This window comes from Dermochelys coriacea, chromosome 9 (assembly GCF_009764565.3).
Source record: "Dermochelys coriacea isolate rDerCor1 chromosome 9, rDerCor1.pri.v4, whole genome shotgun sequence".
NCBI classification, from domain to species: domain Eukaryota; kingdom Metazoa; phylum Chordata; order Testudines; family Dermochelyidae; genus Dermochelys; species Dermochelys coriacea.
This window is the reverse complement of record NC_050076.1, coordinates 104,085,506-104,108,204: the sequence shown is the minus strand read 5'-3', so window position 1 is coordinate 104,108,204 and position 22,699 is coordinate 104,085,506. Positions and strand designations below refer to the sequence as shown.

The 22,699-nt window shown below is 44.1% G+C and overlaps 1 protein-coding gene and 1 long non-coding RNA gene across 2 annotated transcripts in view; one reads left to right on the top strand and one right to left on the bottom strand.

Moving 5' to 3' along the window:
- The window catches only part of TEX11 (testis expressed 11), a 129,902-nt gene extending 112,657 nt beyond the window's left edge, over positions 1-17,245 (top strand). The window contains 5 exon segments of the mRNA XM_043492957.1: positions 1,816-1,965; positions 3,655-3,763; positions 10,763-10,883; positions 13,177-13,341; positions 16,856-17,245. Of these exon segments, the coding sequence (XP_043348892.1) occupies positions 1,816-1,965; positions 3,655-3,763; positions 10,763-10,883; positions 13,177-13,341; positions 16,856-16,933 (623 nt within the window). The 3' untranslated portion in view covers positions 16,934-17,245.
- Positions 6,024-9,395, bottom strand: LOC122455936. The gene is made up of 2 exons (XR_006274472.1): positions 7,466-9,395; positions 6,024-6,785 (listed from the first exon to the last, which is right to left on the bottom strand). It is a non-coding gene; the product is annotated as an uncharacterized LOC122455936 (long non-coding RNA).
- Positions 17,246-22,699: the final 5,454 nt, after the last annotated feature.

Sequence of the window (22,699 nt, the reverse complement as noted above, 5' to 3'; positions counted from 1 at the left end):
CTGCCTGTAGGTACCATAATTCCTACAGCTAGAGTGCAGCTGGGATTGGACAGCTTCCTCCCCCCAAACACTGATGTAGTCCAGCACCTCGCCATTGCTCCATATGTTATATCAATAAAATAAAAACCAGCAGGATCTTATTAAAGGGGATAAGGCAAAATGCCACACTTATTGTAAATACAGAAAGAATCGTAGTAAGCAGTTAGTTATAGCTATAATATTCCATTCAATTTCATATTTATTCACACATTCATTCATACACACAGACACACACAGGTTCTGCAAAGTTGTTATCATAGTTACCAGCTTTAGAGTTGCTCATGCCAAGCCACTGGCCAGGTGGCCTAGACATGAGGAGGGAGCAGGGCCTTGTCAGATGCACATCTGATGCTCCTGGAAGTTGGTTTGCAGAATCAGACCCCCAAAAATTCTCAGTTTCTAGAGTCCATTTTTTAGGAATTTATTCCTATGCCAGTCTATGGGAATTGCTTCATCATGCTGTTGCTGAATCAGTCAGCAGATGTCACACTTCTGACGGCTCTGTGCTGCCAGATGTTATCTTGTTCTTTGGTTCTCCCATCCTTGAGGCTGTTGGGTGGATTCCAGTCTGCCCTCCGGGGGTCCTCTGGTTGTTTCCAGTTGACGCCTTCTTTGGCTGATCGACACTGGATTCTTAGGCTGGCACCTCCCTGATCATTCATTTGTTATCCACACCAAGCATCCATCCACATAAATCCTCTATCTCTATTTTAATCACAATTGTTAACAAAGCGAGATAAATACAACAAAAGGGCGGGGAGTCTGTGTGTGTTGTTTCTGTTGTTACAAAGTATCGCTTTGAGTCTCTCTATCTCTGGATGAGTAGTTGTTATAAAGTATTGCTTTGAGAACAGACTCTGTTTTAGGATGTACTAACACAATTAGCAGCTTGCAAGTTTCACACAGAGAGGGAGAGAAACAGTAAAACCAAGAGACCAAAAACCAAGAGACCTCTTAATTAGTAATACCCTGGAATTTAAATTATGGGGAATCAAACTCATTTGTGATTTTAATACAGAACTTCTTTAATATGATCCAACATAACACATACTGGGGATCACCTGGCGTGTGGAGGCATGGTCACCTGGAAAGATGTGCTGAGAGCACTGTATGCCTTGCTGAGCAAACAGGAAGGGGAATTTCAGAATTCCCAGAGAATTTAAAGAGCGAGTCTGACGGTTAGTCGCTTGAGGGCAGGGCAGTAGAGTTCAAAGTGATGACCAGAGTGGCTAGAACAGGCATTGTGGGACACTTCATGGAGGCCGATCAGAGCGCATTAATAGACCAGGGCATCCACACTGGCACTGCGGCGCTCCAGCTGGGGCACAGCAAGCGTTATGCATCTTGTGGAGGTGGATTACCAGGAGCACTTCAGCCACAGAGTCCGGGCGCTCTATGTGCCTTGCCAGTGTGGACACCTCAGGAGTGAGGGCACCCGAGGCTGATTTAATGCGCTCAAACTCACAAGTGTAGCCAAGACCTAAGAAAGTTGCTTGCTTTTGAGGTAGTCCTCTCTATGTAGGTATAATTTACTAGGGATTATTCACTCCAGATTAATGCCGGGAGAAAACTTCAGGAGTTTAATCTGTTCTGTGTGTATTTATGTGGTTCAAACATGATCATTAAACCTCATAGTTTGTTCCTTACTGTTAAGTCTCAGTGCCTTGGTTTAAGGATTTTCCTGGTACTGAGAGCAAAGCTGCACCTTGCACCTTCATTTATAAACTGACTGTAACAGATTGACTAATAACAGGCAATACTGTGTGTCCTCTGCAGGAGATTTCTCCAAAGACCCAACAGACACATTGCTGCTGGTTTATGAATTTGAAGCAAGAGCCAAACTCAATGATCCAAAACTGGACAGCCTGCTGGAACTGGTGTGGGAACTGCCACAAACAGAGACTAAGATTCTAGAAACCATTGCTTGTAAGGGCCCTATTTACATTTCCATAGTTGTTAAGGTCATGTAAAGAAACTTGGCCATGACTGCATCTTACGATATTCTCTTTCATTTGTAGTGAGTAGGATTATTACTCTATAGCAGTGAAAATCTATGCAAAATCCAGGCATACTGTGTTGCGTGGAGGAGGTGTTTGTGATCATTGTAGTACCCAGAGATCTCCATATTTCGAAGTATCAACCTGTTGGTGATACATATGGGACGTGAGCCAGTGCCTTACAGATTCCCTCCGTCTCAAAAATCCAAAACCTTTTCATAGAGTTTAAGGCCAGAAGAAATCATTATGATTGTCTTGTCTGACCTCCTGCCTGACACAGGCCAGACAATGTCCCATAGTGGTTCATGTATCCAGTCCAATAACTTCTGATTGAGCTAGAACAGATCCTTCAGAAGATGTTCGGTCTTGACTTAAAATCCAAAGATAATGGAGAAGCTTGTAACTGGCATTTGCTTTACTGCTCTGTGTCCTCATCACAAAGCTCTAGCGATGCCTTTTGGAACTTGAGCATTTAGAATGGACTTTCAGGGAGGTGAGGGAGAATCTTAGAACCCAAATGACAAATTGTTTACATTTCACTTATTTTGAAGCTATTAGTGTTGATCAGGGAATGACTCCTAGATTTTGCATTTCTCTTTTTTTTTAAATCAGCCATGGTATTGCCAGGAAATGTAAAACAAAATCAAATAGCCATTGTTAATGCAAGACACCTCTATTTTTGTGTTGCTGCAGCAGACGTAGCCAGTCAACAAAGAGAACTCTCATTAACTACAAAACCTATTTTCTTAAGCTCTGCAACTATCATTTAAACTATCATTTTATCATTTAAAGCGAGCAGATCGAGGGACGTGATCGTTCCCCTCTATTCGACACTGGTGAGGCCTCATCTGGAGTACTGTGTCCAGTTTTGGGCCCCACACTACAAGAAGGATGTGGATAAATTGGAAAGAGTACAGCGAAGGGCAACAAAAATGATTAGGGGTCTAGAGCACATGACTTATGAGGAGAGGCTGAGGGAGCTGGGATTGTTTAGTCTGCAGAAGAGAAGAATGAGGGGGGATTTGATAGCTGCTTTCAACTACCTGAAAGGGGGTTTCAAAGAGGATGGCTCTAGACTGTTCTCAATGGTAGCAGATGACAGAACAAGGAGTAATGGTCTCAAGTTGCAATGGGGGAGGTTTAGATTGGATATTAGGAAAAACTTTTTCACTAAGAGGGTGGTGAAACACTGGAATGCGTTACCTAGGGAGGTGGTAGAATCTCCTTCCTTAGAGGTTTTTAAGGTCAGGCTTGACAAAGCCCTGGCTAGGATGATTTAACTGGGACTTGGTCCTGCTTTGAGCAGGGGGTTGGACTAGATGACCTTCTGGGGTCCCTTCCAACCCTGATATTCTATGATTCTATGATTCTATGATTTAAGATCTTGTGACAAGAAAGAAGTAAAGCCATGCTGGCTTGTGCTCTGCACCAGCAGTCACTAGTACTGAGCAGCTCTGAAGGGCAAGAATAAAATTGCTGCTTATGAAATAACACTTCTGTTGTACAAATCTAGATTCTTTCATCACAGGGGACCCTGAAACAATGCAGTGACCAATGTGCGGGAGGTCTGACCTTGTTCATTTTAATTTTCCTTCTCCATGTTCTTTTGTTTTTCAAGCATTAGCGATGGAGTCTCCTGCTTATTATCCCTCTGTGTGTAAGAGGGCCCTCAAGAGCGCTCTGACCCTTCATAGGAAACAGAAAGCCATTGATGCTGTGAGAGTCAGGTTAGTGTTCACACCAATTACTGCTAGAAGGACTGAGGCCGGTAATGTGCACAGGCAGTCAGGTGGTCATGTATCCAATCAATTGGCCATTGTTTATCCTTGATGTATGTCAAATTGTTCCAGTGAGGGACTGGCAGGGAAGGAAGACAAATAAAGGAATCAGTTGTTGATTGCATTTTAGATCCCTTTCCCTGTGTTCTCAGATTTTTGCCTTGTGGGGCAGGAACCTGTCTGTATTATGACTGTGAGGCATGCAGTAACATCTTAGTTACTTGATAGAAGTAGTAGTAATGAGCACAAAGGTTATGATGATAAACAGAAGGGGTCAAACTCTTTATGTCAATAGCCACACTGACTTCAGTGGATCTGCTCACTTGAATAAGGCTGTGTTTTCACTGCAGAGTTAACTTGGGTGATCAGCATGCAGGTTAGCTTAGTCCAGCTGTGAACAGCCACAGCGACTGCTTAAAAACATGATGCTCAAGAGATGAGCCCGTGTTCATTGAATAAAAACCACTCTCACTTAGGCCTTGTCTACACTACAGAGTTTTGTCAATGCAAGTTACCCCGACGATCAAAAACCAGTATAATTACATCACTTTTGCATGTTCACACAACGCTCCTTCTGTGGCGGAGCGCATCCACAGTTGGTGCTCTAGCATCGACAGAGCAATGCATTGTGGGTAGCTATCCCACTGGGCTATTTGATACCTTCTGCAGCTAGAAGTTGTGGGAAGGTGGAGTGGATCGCAGCGCATTATGGATGCGGGCTCCACGTCCTATGATGCACTTTTTTTCCGTCCCACCATTCCAACTGCGTTTCAATTTTCCCCGTTTACTGTTTACCTGCCATATCTGAAAGCATGGACCCTACAATGCTCTCTACTGTTGTGGTCACTGTAATGAACCCATCATGACTAATATGCAATATATCATGAGAGTCCAATGTTAACAGGAATCCGAGGTGCCTGACTTGCTGTGTGCCATGGAAAGAAACAACACCAGATTACTTTTGGCATTCATGGAGCAGCTGCACACGGTGGACTGTCGCTTTTGGGCTTGGGAAACAAGCACTGCGTGGTGGGATTGCATCATTATGCAGGTGCAGGATGATGAGCAGTGACTGCAGAACTTTTGGATGTAGAAAGCTACCTTCCTGGAACTGTGCACGGAGCTTGGCCCAGCACTGTGGGGCAAGGACACCAAAATAAGAGCTGCCCTCTCTGTGGAGAAGAGCATGATGATCACTGTGTGGAAGCTAGCAACTACAGACTGCTACCTGTCAGTTGTGACTCATTTTGGAGTTGGGAAGTCCACCGTTGGGGCTGCGTGAATGCAAGTGTGCCGGGCAGGTAATCACATCCTGCTACAAAGGACTGTGACTGTTGGCAGTGTGTGTGAAATAGTAGATGGCTTTGTAGCAACGGGATTCCCTAACTACGGCAGGGTGATAGATGGCATGCAGAGTCCAATTTTGGCCCTGGACCATCTTTTGACGTAGTACATCAATACAAAGGGGTACTTCTCTATAGTAATGCAGGCGCTTGTGGATCACTGGACGTGTCACTGACATCAATGCGGTGTGGTCCAGGAAGGTCCATGACACATGCATCTTCAGGAACACTGGCCTGTACATAAAGCTGCAAGCAGAGACTTTCTGTTCAGATCAGAAGTTTCCACTGGAGGCTGTTGAAATGCCCATGGTGATCCTGAAAGACTGAGCATACCCTTTATTCTCATGGCTCATGAAGTTTTACACAGGAAACTGGACAGCAGCAAGGAGCGCTTCAACAATAAGCTGAGCAGGTGCAGAATGACCATAGAATGTGCCTTTGGCAGATTAAAAGCACACTGGTGCTGCCTTTATGGCAGGTTGAACCCAAATGAAGAAAATATTCCCATGGTCATAGCAGCCTGCTGTGTGCTGAATAATATTTGTGAGGCTAAGGGTAAAAAGTTTCTCCTGGAGTGGAGTGTGGAGGCGAATTGCCTAGTGGCTGATTTTGAGCAGCCAGATACCAGGGCTATTAGAGGGGCACAATGGGGGGCTACCTGAATCAGAGAGGCTTTGAGGCACCATTTTGACAATGAACACCAATAATGTGTCTTTCTGTACAGCACGCCGCCATGCTTTGTTAATTTGCTGCCTTTCATGAAATTTTGATGATTTTTGACCATGATTTGTAGTCAGCAAGTGATCAAATTACAACTGTGTATGAATTCCAGCAGCAAACACCTTATGTAGGAGACAAAGATTGGGTATCTTTCAGAGAGCATGTTTTTATTAAATACCGATTAACAATACACACAAAAGGGTTGGTGAAAAGGGAGATAACAACGATGGGCAGTGTAGACTCTTATTGCTGTCTGTAAGTCCAGCTGTCATTTTGGAAGCTGTCCGAAGGGGTGGAGTGAATGGGTTACTGAGTAGGGCTGGAAAGTTGCAAGGAATGTGTGGGAGGAGTTTGGGGATGGCATGGAAAGCAGTTCTGTATCAGCTGTGGGGGGCTGGAGGGACGAGTATGCATTAATTCTGCAAGCAGCATGATTAGACATTTAACATCTCAGTTTGCTCCTCCATCATTTTTATCATCCGCTCCTGGCCTATTAAAATTCACTCCTGGCTCTCCTTGCTGTCCTGTTTTATAATTTTCTTTTAAACTCTCTTTCCATGCCCTGCATTCTTGGTTTTTGGCCTCTGAGGATTGGAACACCTCTTGAAACATGTCTTCCTTGCTCGCTTCCTTATCTGGTAGACAGTGAGGAGTCTGGTGGCACCTTAAAGACTAACAGATTTATTTGGGCATAAGCTTTTGTGGGTAAAAACACCACATCTTCAGATGCAGCTGAAGAAATGTTTTTTTAACCCGTGAAAGCTTATGCCCAAATAAATCTATTAGTCTTTAAGGTGCCACTGGACTCCTCGTTTTTGTGTGGATACAGACTAACATGGCTACCCCTCTGATACTTATCTGGTAGAGATGCTCTGCTGGTGTGTAGAGTGTTCCTCTGAAGGCCACATCTGTAGAAGCACGAGAAACAGTAAACAGAAGCATGATTGTTTAGTGCATGCATAGCATCAAATCGTTATAGTAAGATGCACCTTCTTTGAGATGTGAATCAGTTTCTCACTATCTGTTGCCAAGCACACATCTCAGCAAAGGCCCTAAACATGATGAGTTTGGCCCCAGGGAGCACTTAAGATGGGACAAAGGGTCTAGGAGGCAACTAGGGACAATATTGTAAATTCTGCCACTATTTTCCACAGGCGGGGGTCACTGAAGCCAATATTTCACTTCTAAGGGTATGCAAGCATGCATCTCCTGCATGTGTACGGCTTCAGACTGAGTTCCTATGCTGCTTGTCTTTGTGCTGTGTTGGTCCATGAATGATTGCCAATTGGTGTGGGAGAGTTTCCTAAAATGACAGGAGGAACAAAGCAGCTTTGCCACGGAATCTTTGGCTGATGATGGGCGAGTACATCCAGGAAAGTTTCCTAGAGATCTCTCTAGAGGATTCCTATGAAATCTTGGTGTGCATTAACACACTGTTCTGCCGCATTGCTTAGCTGCACATGGGAATGCGAATCACATGCAAACACAGCTAGTCTTGTACATTTCTATCCCTTCACCCACTTCTAGAAAGCAAAGGACAGCTCTACCTCATATAACCAAGCAGCATCAACTCAAAAAGATCACTTACCAGAGCTCCCCTCTCCTGCTTCATGCATGCCAGAGATGGACTGCTGGGACAGGCTCGACCCCTCTGGAGTGGAAGAGAGGTCCTGCTGTGTGCTCCACATCGTCCTCCAACTTAACCTCTTTGTCCATGACTTCATCCTCAGGGTTGAATCTCCAGCCCCACCAAAGTATCCACATGGCTTGTGGCAGAGGAATTGGGGTCACTGCCAAGGATGGCATCCAGCTCCTTATAGAAGCGGCAAGTCTTCGGGCAGCACCAGAGCAACAATTTGACTCTCTTGCCTTCTGGTGTGCTTGCCTCAGCTCCTTTATCTTCACATGGCACTGATGCGTGTCCCGTTCGTAGCCCTTATCCAACATGCCACAAGAAATCTGATCATAGATATTGAAGTTCCTACAGCTGGAGCGTAGCTGGGACTGCAAAGCCTCCTCCCCACAGTGCCAGCAGATCCAACACCTCGGGTGTACTCTGAGCGGGAGAGCATTTGCTGCGTGGTGATGCCATAGTCAGCTGGGAAAATGCAATGTGAGCTGTCCATACTGAGCAAACAGGAAATGGAATTTCAGAAATTCCCAGGTGCAGGGCAGCAGAGTTCAAACTGCTGACCAGAGCGGTCAGAATGGGCATTGCGGGACACCTCCTGGAGGCCATTTACAGCGACATAACCAAGCACAGTGTCTACATTGACACTTTGTTGATATTTTGCTGCAAAAAGCTCTGCGCCTCTCGTCGAGGTGGTTTTATTTTGTTGGCAAAGCAGGAGAGTTTTGTCGGTGGAAGGAGCATTATAGTGTGTGTATCTCCACTGTTCTGTTGATGAAAGCTGACTTTTGTTGACAAAACTCTATAATATAGACAAGACCTTAATAGACACCCTTTTTCCAGAACATACTGTGAGCTTCTGGGTACAGGGACTCTGTTTCCTCTCTGAGCTCTTCAAAGGTGAGCTCATTAGTGCTGATAATGGTAACGGAGTAGGTTTGTGTACTTGTGCTGCACACATACAGTATGTAAGGAGGAAATCTTCTGTTGGCTTTGTTTAACTAATATGTTTTAATATGATGTTATACATCACTTGACCACTAGTGTAGACAAAGGTAGTCATGTTTAAAAATGTGTTAGCTGGTTATAATTAACCCTAGAGCCTCCAAGAAGGAAACTGGCAAGGAGCTGGTTCCATCCAAACATGTCTGCGCTTCCTTTGTGGTGCAGAGCTTCAGAACAAAAAGAGTTCATGCCAAGGCTCCTCTTGCTAGATCATGCAGTCCAGGGCAAGCAGCTTTGGACTAAGGGTGTCCCAGATAAAAGACTCAGGCTTATGCGAGAACAGAGAGTGTGCTAAGTAAATTAGTGCCAAGAAGGGAGCTGCTGCTTGGTGACAGGGCAGTAGTGGCTGAGGTTGTTGCAATTTTGGTTATCTCTGCTCAAGATAAACAGGACTTTTGCACATTTTGTAAGTTAGTAAATTACACAGAAAATACCTTGACTCCATGTCACCAAATTCCCTTCAAGTGGGAGACTAACCTGCTGCAAGGTTCCAATATCTGCTACTACAAATGGGCAACACTAGTCATGTTAGGATTATCCATGACTAAGGCTGCAAGTTTGTCCTGGTGGTCATGAATTCTGAGACTTTCCAGGAACTCCGTGACTTCTGCAGCAGCCTGTGTGGCTGTCCCGAGAGCCACCTGAGCAGCTCGGGCAGCCCCTGGGCCAGCTGTATGGGCTGCTACTGGGGCAGTTTTGGGCCACCCCCCGCCTAGCAGCACCAGGAGTTCGGGTGTGGGAGGGGCCTCAGGGCTGGGGCATGGGAGGGTATGAGGGCTGTGGGTGGTGCTTACCTTGGGGGGGGCCTCCCCAAAAGTGGCAACATGTGCTACCCTCAGCTCCTAGCTCTGCACACTGCCACCACCCACAGGCACCACTCTCACAGCTCCCATTGGCTGTGGTTCCAGGCCAATGGGAGCTGCAGAGCCGGTGCATGGGGCAGGGGGGCAGTACAGGGAGCTAGGTGCTGAGGGAGGGACATGTTGCTGCTTGCAAGGAGCTGGGTACGGAGCCTGCCAGCCCTGCCAACCCCCTCCCCCACCAGCACCAGTGGGGGTTCTGGCTCCTCCCCCCTTAGCACCTGCAGCACCCCCTCCTGAGCACCTACAGCATCCCCAGGCTGCCCCACCTCCCAAACACTTGTGGCACCCCGGGCTGCTCCGCCCACCTCAAGGTTTAGTCAGGGGTATATAGTACAAGTCGTGGACAGGTCACGGGCCGTGAATTTTTGTTTACTGCCCATGACTGGTCCATGATTTTTACTAAAATTTCCCATGACTAAAACATAGCCTTATCCCGGACTAGTCAACACTTTTTTCAACATGATTATCTTTGTTGCACTAGTGTTTAACAACAGAAAACATGTTAAGTAAACAGGTTTTAATTAACACTAACACAATTTATATTCACAGTGGTAACTAAGCCAATGAAGATGATTGGCTAAAATAGGTGCCAGTAAGCAGTTTTGGCTTTATACTGTGATATGCTCCATAGGGCACTCTACAGCTGGTTGGGTGTGTTGTAGTCCTCTCAAAAGAAATTAAGTGAAGAGAATTGAGGGGAAAGCCACATGGGCTGGGAGGAGTTAGCTTTAAAGATATGATGCCAAATATATGGTATAGTGGTGATGAGTAACCAGCTGCCCAGGGTACCTGCTGTAGATGGAATCTGAAATACTACCTGATGTCCTTTTGCCTCAGATTCCATTCCCTGTAATGGAATCCCCTCTTCTGCTCCCCCTGCACCTGAACTACCAATGCAATGCTCTGTGAATCACTCTGCTAAAGTCCAGGCTGAGTTATCATGATGGAGCTGCCTCTTCCCTTAATGAGCAGGATGAACCATTTCAAGGTGCATGTGTTTGCTGCTGTTTTTCTTTATTTCAAAGGGCAGCAAGGCATGCAGGGCCCTGTAGTTAGCTCCTTCTTAGTGGGATTGGGATAGGAATAGCTGCTCTCCCCTTTCTTTCAGTTGAGCAACTCCTAAAATACAATAGCTGCTCCCTCCCAGCTATAGACTGCAGGAATGAGCTCATACCCAGGGTAAAGTCGTCTTTCTGCTTTCAGAAATGGGTAGAATACAAAGCAGTGTAGTGCAGACAACATGGAGACACATGCCAGAGTGCTGCTGCTGTTACAACTCAGCTAATTTGTTCCTGGTTGCTGACTGGTTGCTTTGCTGAGTAATCAAAGATGCATATTCCATATGGTATTTAACAAGTTTCCTCTTTGTTGCTGTTTTGATTCCCAGCAAATGTCTGCACAGCTTGGTTCACCTTTCTCTGCCAACTGGAGTGATAGACACAGATGCTTGTGTACTGGAGGAGGTGTGGGGCTACTTTGAAGATGCTCTGAGCATTGTAGGCACCACAGTAAGTAGAACAGAAAAACAAAAGATTGGAAATGATACTGAGTAAGCTTTAAAAAGTCCTCACCGGAATGAGAGCAATCAGCAAACAAATCTTAAAACATTTAGGCTCTCACATTCAGGGGCGCCATTTAAGGGGGTTGGGGGAAGTGGCTCTAGCCTCAGCTGAGTTTAGTACCTGAGGTCTGCAGTCACAGCGCATTCCCTAGCTGCAGCTGGAGCTCTTAACCGCGACACAGCTTGAGTGTGATATGTGATGAGTTCTGTGCTGCTCCCAGCTTCCGCCTCTGGGGCAGGGAGTTTGCTTATAAACAGAGGCAGAGTGATTAAGATAACAAAAGGCTTGTCCTTAATGAAATTAAGGATCATTAGATGATCCTGAAAGCATTGCTAGGCACTCAAGTTAAAAAGAGAGGAAACAAAGGGTAGGACTAAAAGGTAAATAGGGGTGTCCCCCAGGGGTCTGTAGTGGACCAGTGCTGATCAACATATTCATAAATGCAAAAACAATGAGTCATCCTTGTGGCACCTTGACACTAAACTGGGAAGAGTGATAGATATGCTGGAGGGTAGTGATAGGATACTGAAGGACCTTGACAAATTAGAAGATTGGGCCAAAAGAAATCTGATGGAGGTTCAACAAAGACAAGTGCAGAGTCCTGCTACAGACTAGGGACCGAATGGCTAGGCAGCAGTTCTGCAGAAAAGGACCTAAGGGTTACAGTGGATGAGAAGCTGGATATGGGTCAACAGTGTGCCCTTGTTGCCAAGAAGGCTAACAGCATTTTGGGCTGTATAAGTAGGGGCATTGCCAGCAGATCGAGGGACGTGATCGTTCCCCTCTATTCAACATTGGTGAGGCCTCATCTGGAGTACTGTGTCATTTTGTGCCCCACACTACAAGTAGTATGTGGCAAAATTGGAAAGCGTCCAGAGGAAGGCAACAAAAATGATTAGGGACTGGAACACGACTTATGAGGAGAGGCTGAGGGAACTGGAATTGTTTAGTCTGCAGAAGAGAAGAACGAGGGGGGATTTGATAGCTGCTTTCAACTACTTGAAAGGGGGGTTCCAAAGAGGATGGATCTAGACTGTTCTCAGTGGTGGCAGATGACAGAACAAGGAGTAATGGTCTCAAGTTGCAGTGGGGGAGGTTTAGGTTGGATATTAGGAAAAACTTTTTCACTAGGAGGGTGGTGAAGCACTGGAATGGGTTACCTAGGGAGGTGGTGGAATCTCCTTCTTTCGAGATTTTTAAGGTCAGGTTTGATAAAGCCCTGGCTGGGATGATTTAGTTGGGGATTAGTCCTGCTTTGAGCAGGGGGTTGGACTAGATGACCTCCTGAGGTCCCTTCCAACCCTGATAGTCTATGATTCTTAGAGACTAACAAATTTATCTGGGCCAAATAAATGCGCAAATAAATTTGTTAGTCTCTAAAGTGCCACAAGGACTCCTCATTGTTTTTGCTGATGCAGACCAACATGGCTACCACTCTGAAACCTATAAATGATCTAAAAAAGGGGGTAAACAGTGAGGTGGCAAAATTTGCAGATAATACAAAATTACTCAAGATAGTTAAGTCCAAAGCTGACTGCCAAGAGTTACAAAGGGATCTTACAAAACTGGATGACTGGGCAACACAATGGCAGTTGAAATTCAATGTTGATAAATGCAAAGTAATGCTCATGGCAAAATGTAATCCCAACTATACATACAACATAATGGGATCTAAATTAGCTGTTACCACTCAGGAAAGAGATCTTGGAGTCATTGTGGATAGTTCTCTGAAAACATCTGCTAAATGTGCAGTGGCAATCAAAAAAAACTAACAGCATATTTGGAGTCATTAGGAAAGGGATAGCTAATAAGACAGAAAATATCATATTGCCTCTATATAAATCCATGGTATGCCCACATATTGAATACTGCATGCAGATTTGGTCACCCGAGCTCGAAAAAGATGTATTGGATTTGGAAAAGGTAGAGAGAAGGGCAACAGAAATGATTAGGGGTATGAAACAGCTTCCATATGTGGAGAGATGAAAAAGACGGACTTTTCAGCTTGGAAAAGAGACGACTAAGGGGGGATATGACAGAGGTCTATAAAATCATGACTGGTGTGGAAAAATTGAATAGGAAAGACTATACGGAATTCTGGCTTTTGCATGCCCAGGGTGAAGAACTTCCTTCTGTTTCTCTATTCTAGTAATAAACTCTAATGCACCCTAGACCAGGCATCTTTAAGAGTGAGAAGCCTAATCTTTGCATTCTTGCCTTGCCTTGCTGGCTACTTTAGGATGATTACCCAGAGGTGGAGACCCTTTGGCTGATGACCAGAGCCTGGAATACAGGAATATTTCAGTACAGTGATGGTAAATACAAGGAGGCTGAGCACTGGTGTGGGCTGGGTATGCGCTTTCTGAATCACCTGAGATCCCTGAAGAGCAACTATGAAAGCCAGGTGAGTGTGAGCAGAAGGCAAGGGGGGCGAAAACTGCAAGTGGAGAGGAGAAAGCAGGGAAGGAACTGCTCCAAAGGGAAATGGACAAGGCAGAAGAAGTCACTAGATGCTTAAGCAACACGAGCTATTGTGGGTCTAAGCCTGGAATTGTGTTCCAGAGCTGCAGCTTCAACGGTCTAAACCCAAGGGGGAAGAGAGGGCAGAATGGATGTGGCCCACAGGCAGAAAGAGGAATTTATAGTCCTGATACTAGTGAGGTTGTGCAAGCAGCTGAATGGAGGTACTTTTCAGCTCAGCTGTGCGCAAACCTTTGGCTCTATGCTGGCTTCTCCTTGTGCAGGGTGGCCAACTTGCAGCCTGCGCACTATATGCTGCCACAGCATTCTACAGTGGGACATATTTCATAGACATGTGGGAGGCATGAAAACTTCAGATCCCAGCATGCAGTGTGGCTGGCTGCTCAGATAAAGATGGAGAAACTAGTTATTGCTGCAGGTTGCACTACTCTATCCATGATGAGGCCAGTTGCCCTCTGCTCCATTTTAGGCACAGCTTTGGACAAGCTCCCAGAGTGACCCTCTCTGAGGCAAAGCTTGTGTGCTGCCATGGTGGGGCGTTGCATTCAGTATGAGGGGCCGCAGGAGTCTTAGGATCAGGGCAGAAACTGTTAGGGAAAAGAATAATTTTGAACATGAGAGGTAGGGGAGAAAAACCTGGGTAAAGTTCTCTGACAGGTGTTATACAGGAGCTCAGAGTGGATGATCACAATGGTCTTTTCTGGTCTCTTCCCCATTCACTGCATCCCCAAGCTGTTACCTCTCTTTTTTAATAAGATTGCTGATCACTTAACTGAGCCTCTTACCACAGTACTGGGAAACGGTAATCTAACCCCATCACACTAAAGCAGCTACAAGCAATGAAACATTAGAAGCAGCACAACTAACAATGCAAGTAGACAAATGGAGAGGACATTCTGCAAAAAGGCAGGTGCTTTAACTAATTAAAAAGAAAACAAAAGTATTTTCTATACACACAAGTAGCACCAGTATTACTAACAGTGGGATGGTGTACTGATTTTATTAAACCAGGGTGACTGTGTATGTAGATGCTTACATTGTTGCTCTAAGCCAGGTTTAAACTAAACTGAACTGCCATAAGCCTGGCATTAAGTGATGTAACTAAACTGCGGCAGCATCCCACCTTTAGTGAAACCAGTGCAACTTCTGGATGTAGACCAGGCATGATTCTGCAGTGCAGGACACTTCAATTATCAGCCCTCTGTAGAAAGCTGTATAGCTTTTCTTAGCCTTTTACCATGCACATTTCTTTCTGCTGCTCTATTACTTTTGGGTCCATTGTCCTTAGGGCTGCCCATCGCTACTGCAGCAAATTTATAGACTGGATAATGTGTGCAGTCATCATGCATTATCTTACACACACCCCTACACTGGCTCCAGTTTAACACTGATTAGTTGTGGGCTGGTCAGTAGTTTTTGTGCCCATTTAATTGTATCAGTTTTTGAAACAGATACAATCCCTAGTGTGGCTGCAGTTGTAAAAAGGGCTGTCGATTAATCGCAGTTAAATCAGGTGATTAACTCAACAAAATTAATTGTGATTAAAAAAATTAACCACAATTAATTGCAGTTTTAATCGCACTGTTAAATGCGAATCCCAGTAGAATCCCAACTGATATTTATTAAATATTGTCAAATATACTGACTGCAATTACAATAAAGAATATGAAGTGTACGGTGTTCACTTTATATTGTTATTTTTGATTACAAATATTTGCAATGTAAAAATGATAAAAGAAATAGTATTTTTTAATTCACCTCATACAAGTACTGTATTGCAATCTCGTTATCGTGAAAGTGCAACTTACACATGTAGATTTTTTTCTGGTTACATAACTACTCAAAAACAAAACAGTGTAAAACTTTAGAGCCCCCAAGTCCACTAAGTCCTACTTCTTGTTCAGCCAACCACTAAGACAAACAAATTTGTTTACATTTACAGGTGATAATGCTGCCCACTTATTTACAAAAAGAAAAGGAGTACTTGTGGCACCTTAGAGACTAACAAATTTATTAGAGCATAAGCTTTCGTGAGCTACAGCTCACTTCATCGGATGCATTTATTTGCACTTATTTACAATTTCACCTAAAAGTGAGAACAGGTTTTCGCATGGCATTTTTGTAGCCAGCATTGCAAGGTATTTATATTCCAGATATGCTAAACATTTGTATGCCCCTTCATGCTTCAGCCACCGTTCCAGAGGACATGCTTCCATGCTGATGACGCTAGTTAAAAAATGTGTTAATTACATTTGTGCCTTCTGCTCCGTTTTACCTGCATTCTGCCATATATTTCACATTATAGCAGTCTCAGATGATGACCCAGCACATGTTCATTTTAAGAACACTTTCACTGTAGCTTTGACAAAATGCAAAGATGGCACTATTGTGAGATTTCTAAGGATTGATACAGCACTCAACCCAAGTTTTAAGACTCTGAAGTGCCTTCCAAAATCTGAGAGAGGGACGAAGTGTGGAGCACATGCATTCAGATGTCTTAAAAGAGCAAACACTCTGATGTTAACCTGAAACACCAAAAAAAAAAAAAATCAAAAAAAAAAAATCATCAACCTTTTGCTGGTGGCATCTGACTCAGCTAATGAAAATGAACATGCCTTGGTCTGCACTGCTTTGAATCGTTATCGAGCAGAACCCGACATCAGTATGGATGCATGTCCTCATGGAGGGACATCTGAATCTTTTGCGCCTCTGGCATTTAAATATTTTGTGATGCCTGCTACAACAGTGCCATGCGAACACCTGTTCTCACTTTTAGGTGACATTGTAAACAAGAAGTGGGTAACATTATCTTCTGCAAATGTAAACAGACTTGTTTATCTGAGCAATTGGTTGAACAAGAAGTAGGACTGAGTGGACTTGTAGGATCTGAAGTTTTATACTGTTTTGTTTTTGAATGCAGTTATTTTTTGTACATAAGTCTACATTTGTAAGTTCAACTTTCATGATAGAGATTGCATTATAGTACTTGTAACGGGAATTAAAAAATACTATTTCTTTTTTTACAGTGCAACTATTTGTAATCAAAAATAAAGTGAGCAGTGCACATTTTGTATTCTGTGTTGTAATTGAGATCAATATACTTAAAAAAGTAGAAAACATCCAAAATATTTAAATAAATGGTATTCTATTATTGTTTAACAGCGCAATTTTTTTTAATCACTTGACAGCCCTAGTTGAAAGTTATACTGCTATAAGCACCTTTCCATTATATAAATGAGTGGTGGGCTGCACTGATTTAACTAATCACTTTCTTAACAGATATAGTTATATTGGTTAAAAAACCAACTGTGTATACATCAGTGTGTAGTTCAGGTCATAGGGACAAGCTCTGACCCCTGCCCTTCCCCTCTAATTGAATGGCAGCGCTTTGTTTTTCTTTATCTGCTCAGAGGACTGTTGGTGATTTTATTCTCCAGATGATTGGTCTTTATAGCGAGGTGCTGGATAAGTTGGACAGAGCAAAAGCGTTCCTTCCAAATGAAGAACAACACTAAGTGCAGCAAGCCAGGATGATAGCACCCCTGTAAAACATTCAGCTGGATAGAAGAGGCTGCTAGCTGTTCAGCAAGTGCTGGGACCAGCATCCAGGTCCTCCTCCTGTTGGCTATTTTAAAGCTATGTACTTTTAAGGAAGTTTTTATTGGCGAGATGTAACTGTTTCCCGTCAGGGACTTGTATTCATTCTATAGAGCTATTTAACGGTAAGAAGCTGAGTCGTAACTTAATGAGATGGGGCTGCTGTTGTACAGCCAGGCTAGTTTAAATGTTTAAAGGTTGGAAGTAGCAATGTGACCAATAAAAGGGTTCCAGCACCATGTGCATCTTGTGGCTGCCACAGTTGTCTTCCTACATAAATATTTACTGGGTTGTTTAGTTTTCAGTCCATTTCAGTATGGACAGGCATTTAGAACTGCTGGCCAGGATTGCAACTATCAATCACTTTGTTATAATAAAGAGAATAGGTGGTTCGCTCACACTGTTACACATAAAATGCTAAAGCTCTGGCTAGCGCTGCTATTTATAAGCTGCTAAATATAACATACTGAGTTAGCCACCGCTCACCCTTAACCTCCCCAAAAGCAGTACACAAGCTGGATATTCTATCCACAGCCAAATGGACTGGGTGAGCAGACACCACCCCACCAGTTAAAATTTAATAGGACTAATACAGCCTTACCTAAACAGCATGGTGCAGTCCCCGTTTAACAGGCAGCGGTATCGCTCAGTAAAACTGGTGTACAGCCGCCATTTCAAAAAAGCAAATAGAATGTTTGAATAGGTCACACACACAACTGAAAACATTGGTTACATGCTCACTTAAAGCAGCTTGAGTTGTAATTACCTTCTAAAAGACAGCCGAGTGGGGAAGGAGAGAACCTTCGGGGATACACTGTCAATATATTTCAGCCAGGGCAGCCCTCTAGTAAGCAGACATGAGAAACAATCAAGTAAGTGGGCATTTCATGTGGGGTGGCCCACAGAGTTGTAGCCTCATTCATCTGCATGCACTGCAACTGCTCTTCATTATGTTAGGGACCATTGGGTTAACAAGGGCAGGGAGTAGTTGCAGCATACTGCTACACCTCATGCTGAACTAGGAGAGATGCATTGACACTCAAGTCATCTCAAGATTGGATCACTCATTCTACCCCAAATGCCCATGAGGGACAGTGATTTTTTTCAAGGTAATCTGAGAAAACGTGGATTTTAGAGCACTTTACTATAGTATTGCTACCACCACTTAGAAAAGATCACTCCAGCTTTACTGAAGGGGTCAGCTTTGCTGCTATTTGGAAGGAAAGTTGAGAATCAATGTCACAGTACAACACTGGCAGATGACTTAGTTCAGCTGGATGTGCACAAGATCAACAGCTAGCACTTAACTCCCACACCAGTGCACAATTGGCAGACCACAAGGAAAATGGCCAAGTCCAAGCAACACTGCATCCCCCCCTGCAATTGTTAAGTGCTGTATGAAAGGGCTTTATTAGCAGAAACCTTGCTCATGGTCAGAGATGCTCCTGAATGTAAAATGAAGGCTGCAATGTTACTCTGTATAGTGAAAGTATTATTTCTGTAGGCCTGACACAACAGGGTGCCTGTTCCCACTCAAGCATTCTTCTTCCCTCACTCCTCCCCCCCACAAAAAAAAAATCATTTAAACCAAACAAAATAAATTTTGGATTATTTGCCTTCTGGTTTTTGAGGTTTACGGTTCACAGTTTCACCATTTTCTCTACAACCATCTGGGCAGAACCAGGTATTCACATAACTCCAGGAACTGCTTTCATTTAAAACAACATAAATGCCAAGCCCTCCTGGCAGCATAGAGAAGCTTAGAAATGTGAAGCTTAAAGGCTCAACAACCAGAGGGCAAATTAAAAAGCCAATGTTTAGTTTTAAAAATCATGGCCTAAAGTCAAGCAAATGGTTTTGGGGGCCTGATTAATGACCAGTCTGCAGTGTGACGCCCCATCTCCACCCAGCAGCTGGAAGCCCAGCCCTTATCTAAGCCTCCTCCTGAGGCATTCTACAGCTGAGCTCATTTCCTGAAGACTGACACAAGCTGATGCCATTGCAGCACTCACAGAAACCGACTTACATTATATACATTGGACTAGATGCTTTTCAGTATGGCTCAGGTCAGCAGTGAGAGGCTTTGTTTCAACGGTAGTTAGTCAGAATTGAATTGAGGTAGTAGACTTAGAAGAATTACGTACCCTAAAGTAACTGTGATTCCGTGATATGTTGTAGTCAGTATGGATCCATCTCTTGTATGCGAGACCTGTATTTCTTTGAATAGCAGTAGTTGTTAGGAGGGCTGCACATGTGCCCTATGCTGTCTCATGCTCCCTATGAAGGCAGAAAGGGCAGAGTGACTGACCCCTCATCAGTTCCCTTGCGGTTCAAAGCCTGTGGTAGTTGTGAACTTGGAAAAATGACGATGGAGGGTGAGTTGTCGGATATGCACTGACATCTTGAAGAATCACAGTTACCTTAGAATAAGGAACCATCCCTTTGAGTATGTGTCAGTGTGGAGCGGAGGAGCATGGATCAGTGTTCATGTCGTGCTCCCTGTCAGTACCTGGCCCAGGCCAAGGAAGCTAATGATCCAACCAGCAGACCAAATTTGGTGATGAGTCACATGCCACCTGAGGCACGTTGCGCATACACTAAGAAGGTGTGGAATTCACTGTTGGAGACTGGCAAATATTCCTCCCTGATGGTGAGAATGGAGTTCTAGCCATATCAGTCAAACAACAACTGGAGTATTGCCCTGCCAAATAGGCATTTGCCCAGGTAGCCATGTCAAGGGCAATGTTCAACAAAATTCGGTGAGTTACTCCAAGCTGCAGCTTTACCAGCCTGAGAGGTTGGACTGTTCCTGAAGCAAGTGGTTGACATCCTGTGCCCTGCTGGAGATCGCCTTGATGTTTGGCGGGACAGGCTCACCAGTCAGCTAATAGCAGATGGACATACGCTGTGAGATCAAGGTGGAGATTCTCTGTGAAAAGACTGCGTGACTGGAAATAGCCACAAAGAGGCAGGGAGAAAGCAAGAAAAGCTTAGTCCAATCCAGGTATTATAGCAAAGCCCTGCTGACGTCCAGAGTCTGCAGCTTCTTCTCGGTATCAAGAGTGCATCATGAAGACTGACAAAGTGAGCGACTGGTTCAGGTGAAAGTCAGACCATCTCAGGGATGACCTTGGGATGTGTCCTGACCACTATTGTGTCCCTATAGAAGGACATAACCTCTCTAACCTGAGGGCAAGAATGAAGGAGGACCTTAAGGCATTTCAATACTGTTTGAGGAGAGACAGTTTCGTGACTGTACCAATGTGTGGCACATGGATATTGCTGCTAGGTTGACCTTGAGAGTGTTAAATGCCAATCCATCCTGTTTTAGTAGCAGCGTATAATCAAGGATTGTCAGTGTATCTTCCTGTACTAGGTCCGTGTTCTTTTGGACCACCCGTGTGGAAAAATCTTTTCCATTTGGAGAGGTAAATCTTCTTGGCAGATGGACTTCCTGCTTTGGATGAGACTTTTCTGAATGTCTCTCTTTTAGTAGTGGTCAGTCAGCCAACATCAAAGCAGTCAGATGCAGTGACTGCGGGTCTGGGTACAGGAGTTGACCTTAGTTCTGGGATATTACATCTAGATTGGCTAGGAGATAGCTGTCCATGTGGCAACCTGAAGCAGGGCTGATGGCCAAAGCTGTCTCGGCCAGTAAGGGACTATCAGGATGACTTTAGTTTTGTCGTGCCTGATCTTGTATACTATTTTAGAGATCTGGGCAATTGGTAGGAAGGGATATATGTATCCTTGAAACCACCAAAGGAGAAAATTATCTGGCAACAAGACTAGGCTCACGCTTCTGTTTGAGCAGAAGTTTAAAGGACAATTCCCCCCACCTCTGCTCTTCCATGATAGACCTTAGCTGCCTGACAGAGCCATTCAGTAACCAGTTGTGAATGGTCACTGCATGTCTGCTTGAGAAATCTGCTCAGTCGCTGCTGACCCCGGTACATGTAGAGCCCACAGGGTTAGCCTGTGTTGGTGACACTGCTTCCAGAGCTTGATGGCTTCCTGACAAAGAGGGAATGCTTGAGTGCCTCTTTGTTTGTTTACATAGTGAAGTGCAGCCATGTCACTCAGAATTTGCATTGTGGAGTTTTGCAGAACAGGTGGAAACGCTAGACAGGCTGGGCTGATGGCTCTCAACTCCAGACATTCATGAGTAGCTGTTATTTGTTCTGAGACAATTTCTTGTAGCTGTAGCTGGTTTAGGTGGGTACCTCAGCCTGTCCCTGAAGCATCTGTGATAAGTGTCAGTTGGGGTGGGTGCAGAGAAAGGAACCACCTTTCCATTCATTTACTGGGTCTAGCCACCAAACGAGCTCTTTTAGGACTTGAGGCAGGACCGTTACCCTGCTGTTCATGTTGTGTTCGGATGGCAAGACCTGTACACCATAGAGTAATTAAGCTGAGGAGCTTGCTGCCACGTGGTATTATTGGGGCGGAGCATTCAGTATGATTCAAGAAAGACTTCAACACTTGTATGGTATCTGCATTTACAGCAGGCTTGGATATGTTTGTAAGCTATGTGACTACCTATGCTTCAGGACATGAGCCAACCCCTAACAGCCCGACTGAGGAAGGAACCTCTACCATGTCATGCTATTTCATTACTTGTCTTTTCTGAGGCTTTTACGCCTGAAGGATCAGGTATATACACCACTGTCAGAGACCAGACTAGAGGGACTATTGATCTTTTCAGTCTGACAATCACTAATATGCTAACTAAACAAAAAATTAAGTATGTGGACTATAAACTGAGAGTCATCAGTAAACTACCTTGTGCTTTCTGCTACCAGTTCTTCAAAAGCCACTTTATTCCGGCATCTCCAGCTTCTGAAAGGAAAACTGCAAGGAAAGAGCTTTCAATCACTCCAACTAAATCAAAACTCAGTTATTCAATTACACTGTATTAGAAATAACCATACAAGAAGCCGCTTCTTTAAAAATGGTTTATGAGCTAGTAGAATGGGGAAAGTTCAGCTCATCTACATGATCTGGAAATGAGCTCTAACTTTTTATGTTTCAATTTAACAAGTTAAACCAACCATTAAATTAGGTCAATTTTTTTTTTTAAATTAGGCTTTACTTCGAAACACTAATTTCCAGCCCTTTGATGTGGGAGCTGATTTTTTTTTGGATTCTGAGGCTGGGCCTGCTACCGGGATTGTACAGTGATGCACCATTAAAATAGTAGCCTCTCCCCATGAGAGCAGATAACCCATTCACACACTGAATGAGTATACTGGGAATTTCAAAAATAGGTTTTAACTACATTTAGTAAAGACAACTCCATCCCCAACATTTTACTTCAATGTAACTGTCACTATAACTTCTGCCCATCAATATTGTACAAATTGCATGTTTGACTAAGTTAAATTTTAGTATGACCTTCCCCCAGCTTCATATTCCCATCAGTGAAAAACAAGCCACTTCCCCTCCTTTTCAGTATAGGCAGGACCAGATGCAGCAGGGATTTCATAAAGGCACATAATTTCCACTGATAAAAAGTGGTACAGCTAATTCCCCACATGGCATGAGAATCTGTGGCCCGCAAGCAATCAAGGGGCTTTGGTCCAACTGTGTTGGCTGAATATATTATGATGCAGTGGCATTGGTAAAGCTGCAGAGGGGGCCTTCTTGTTGCTATAGGCACTAATCTAAACCCAACAACTGCTCTT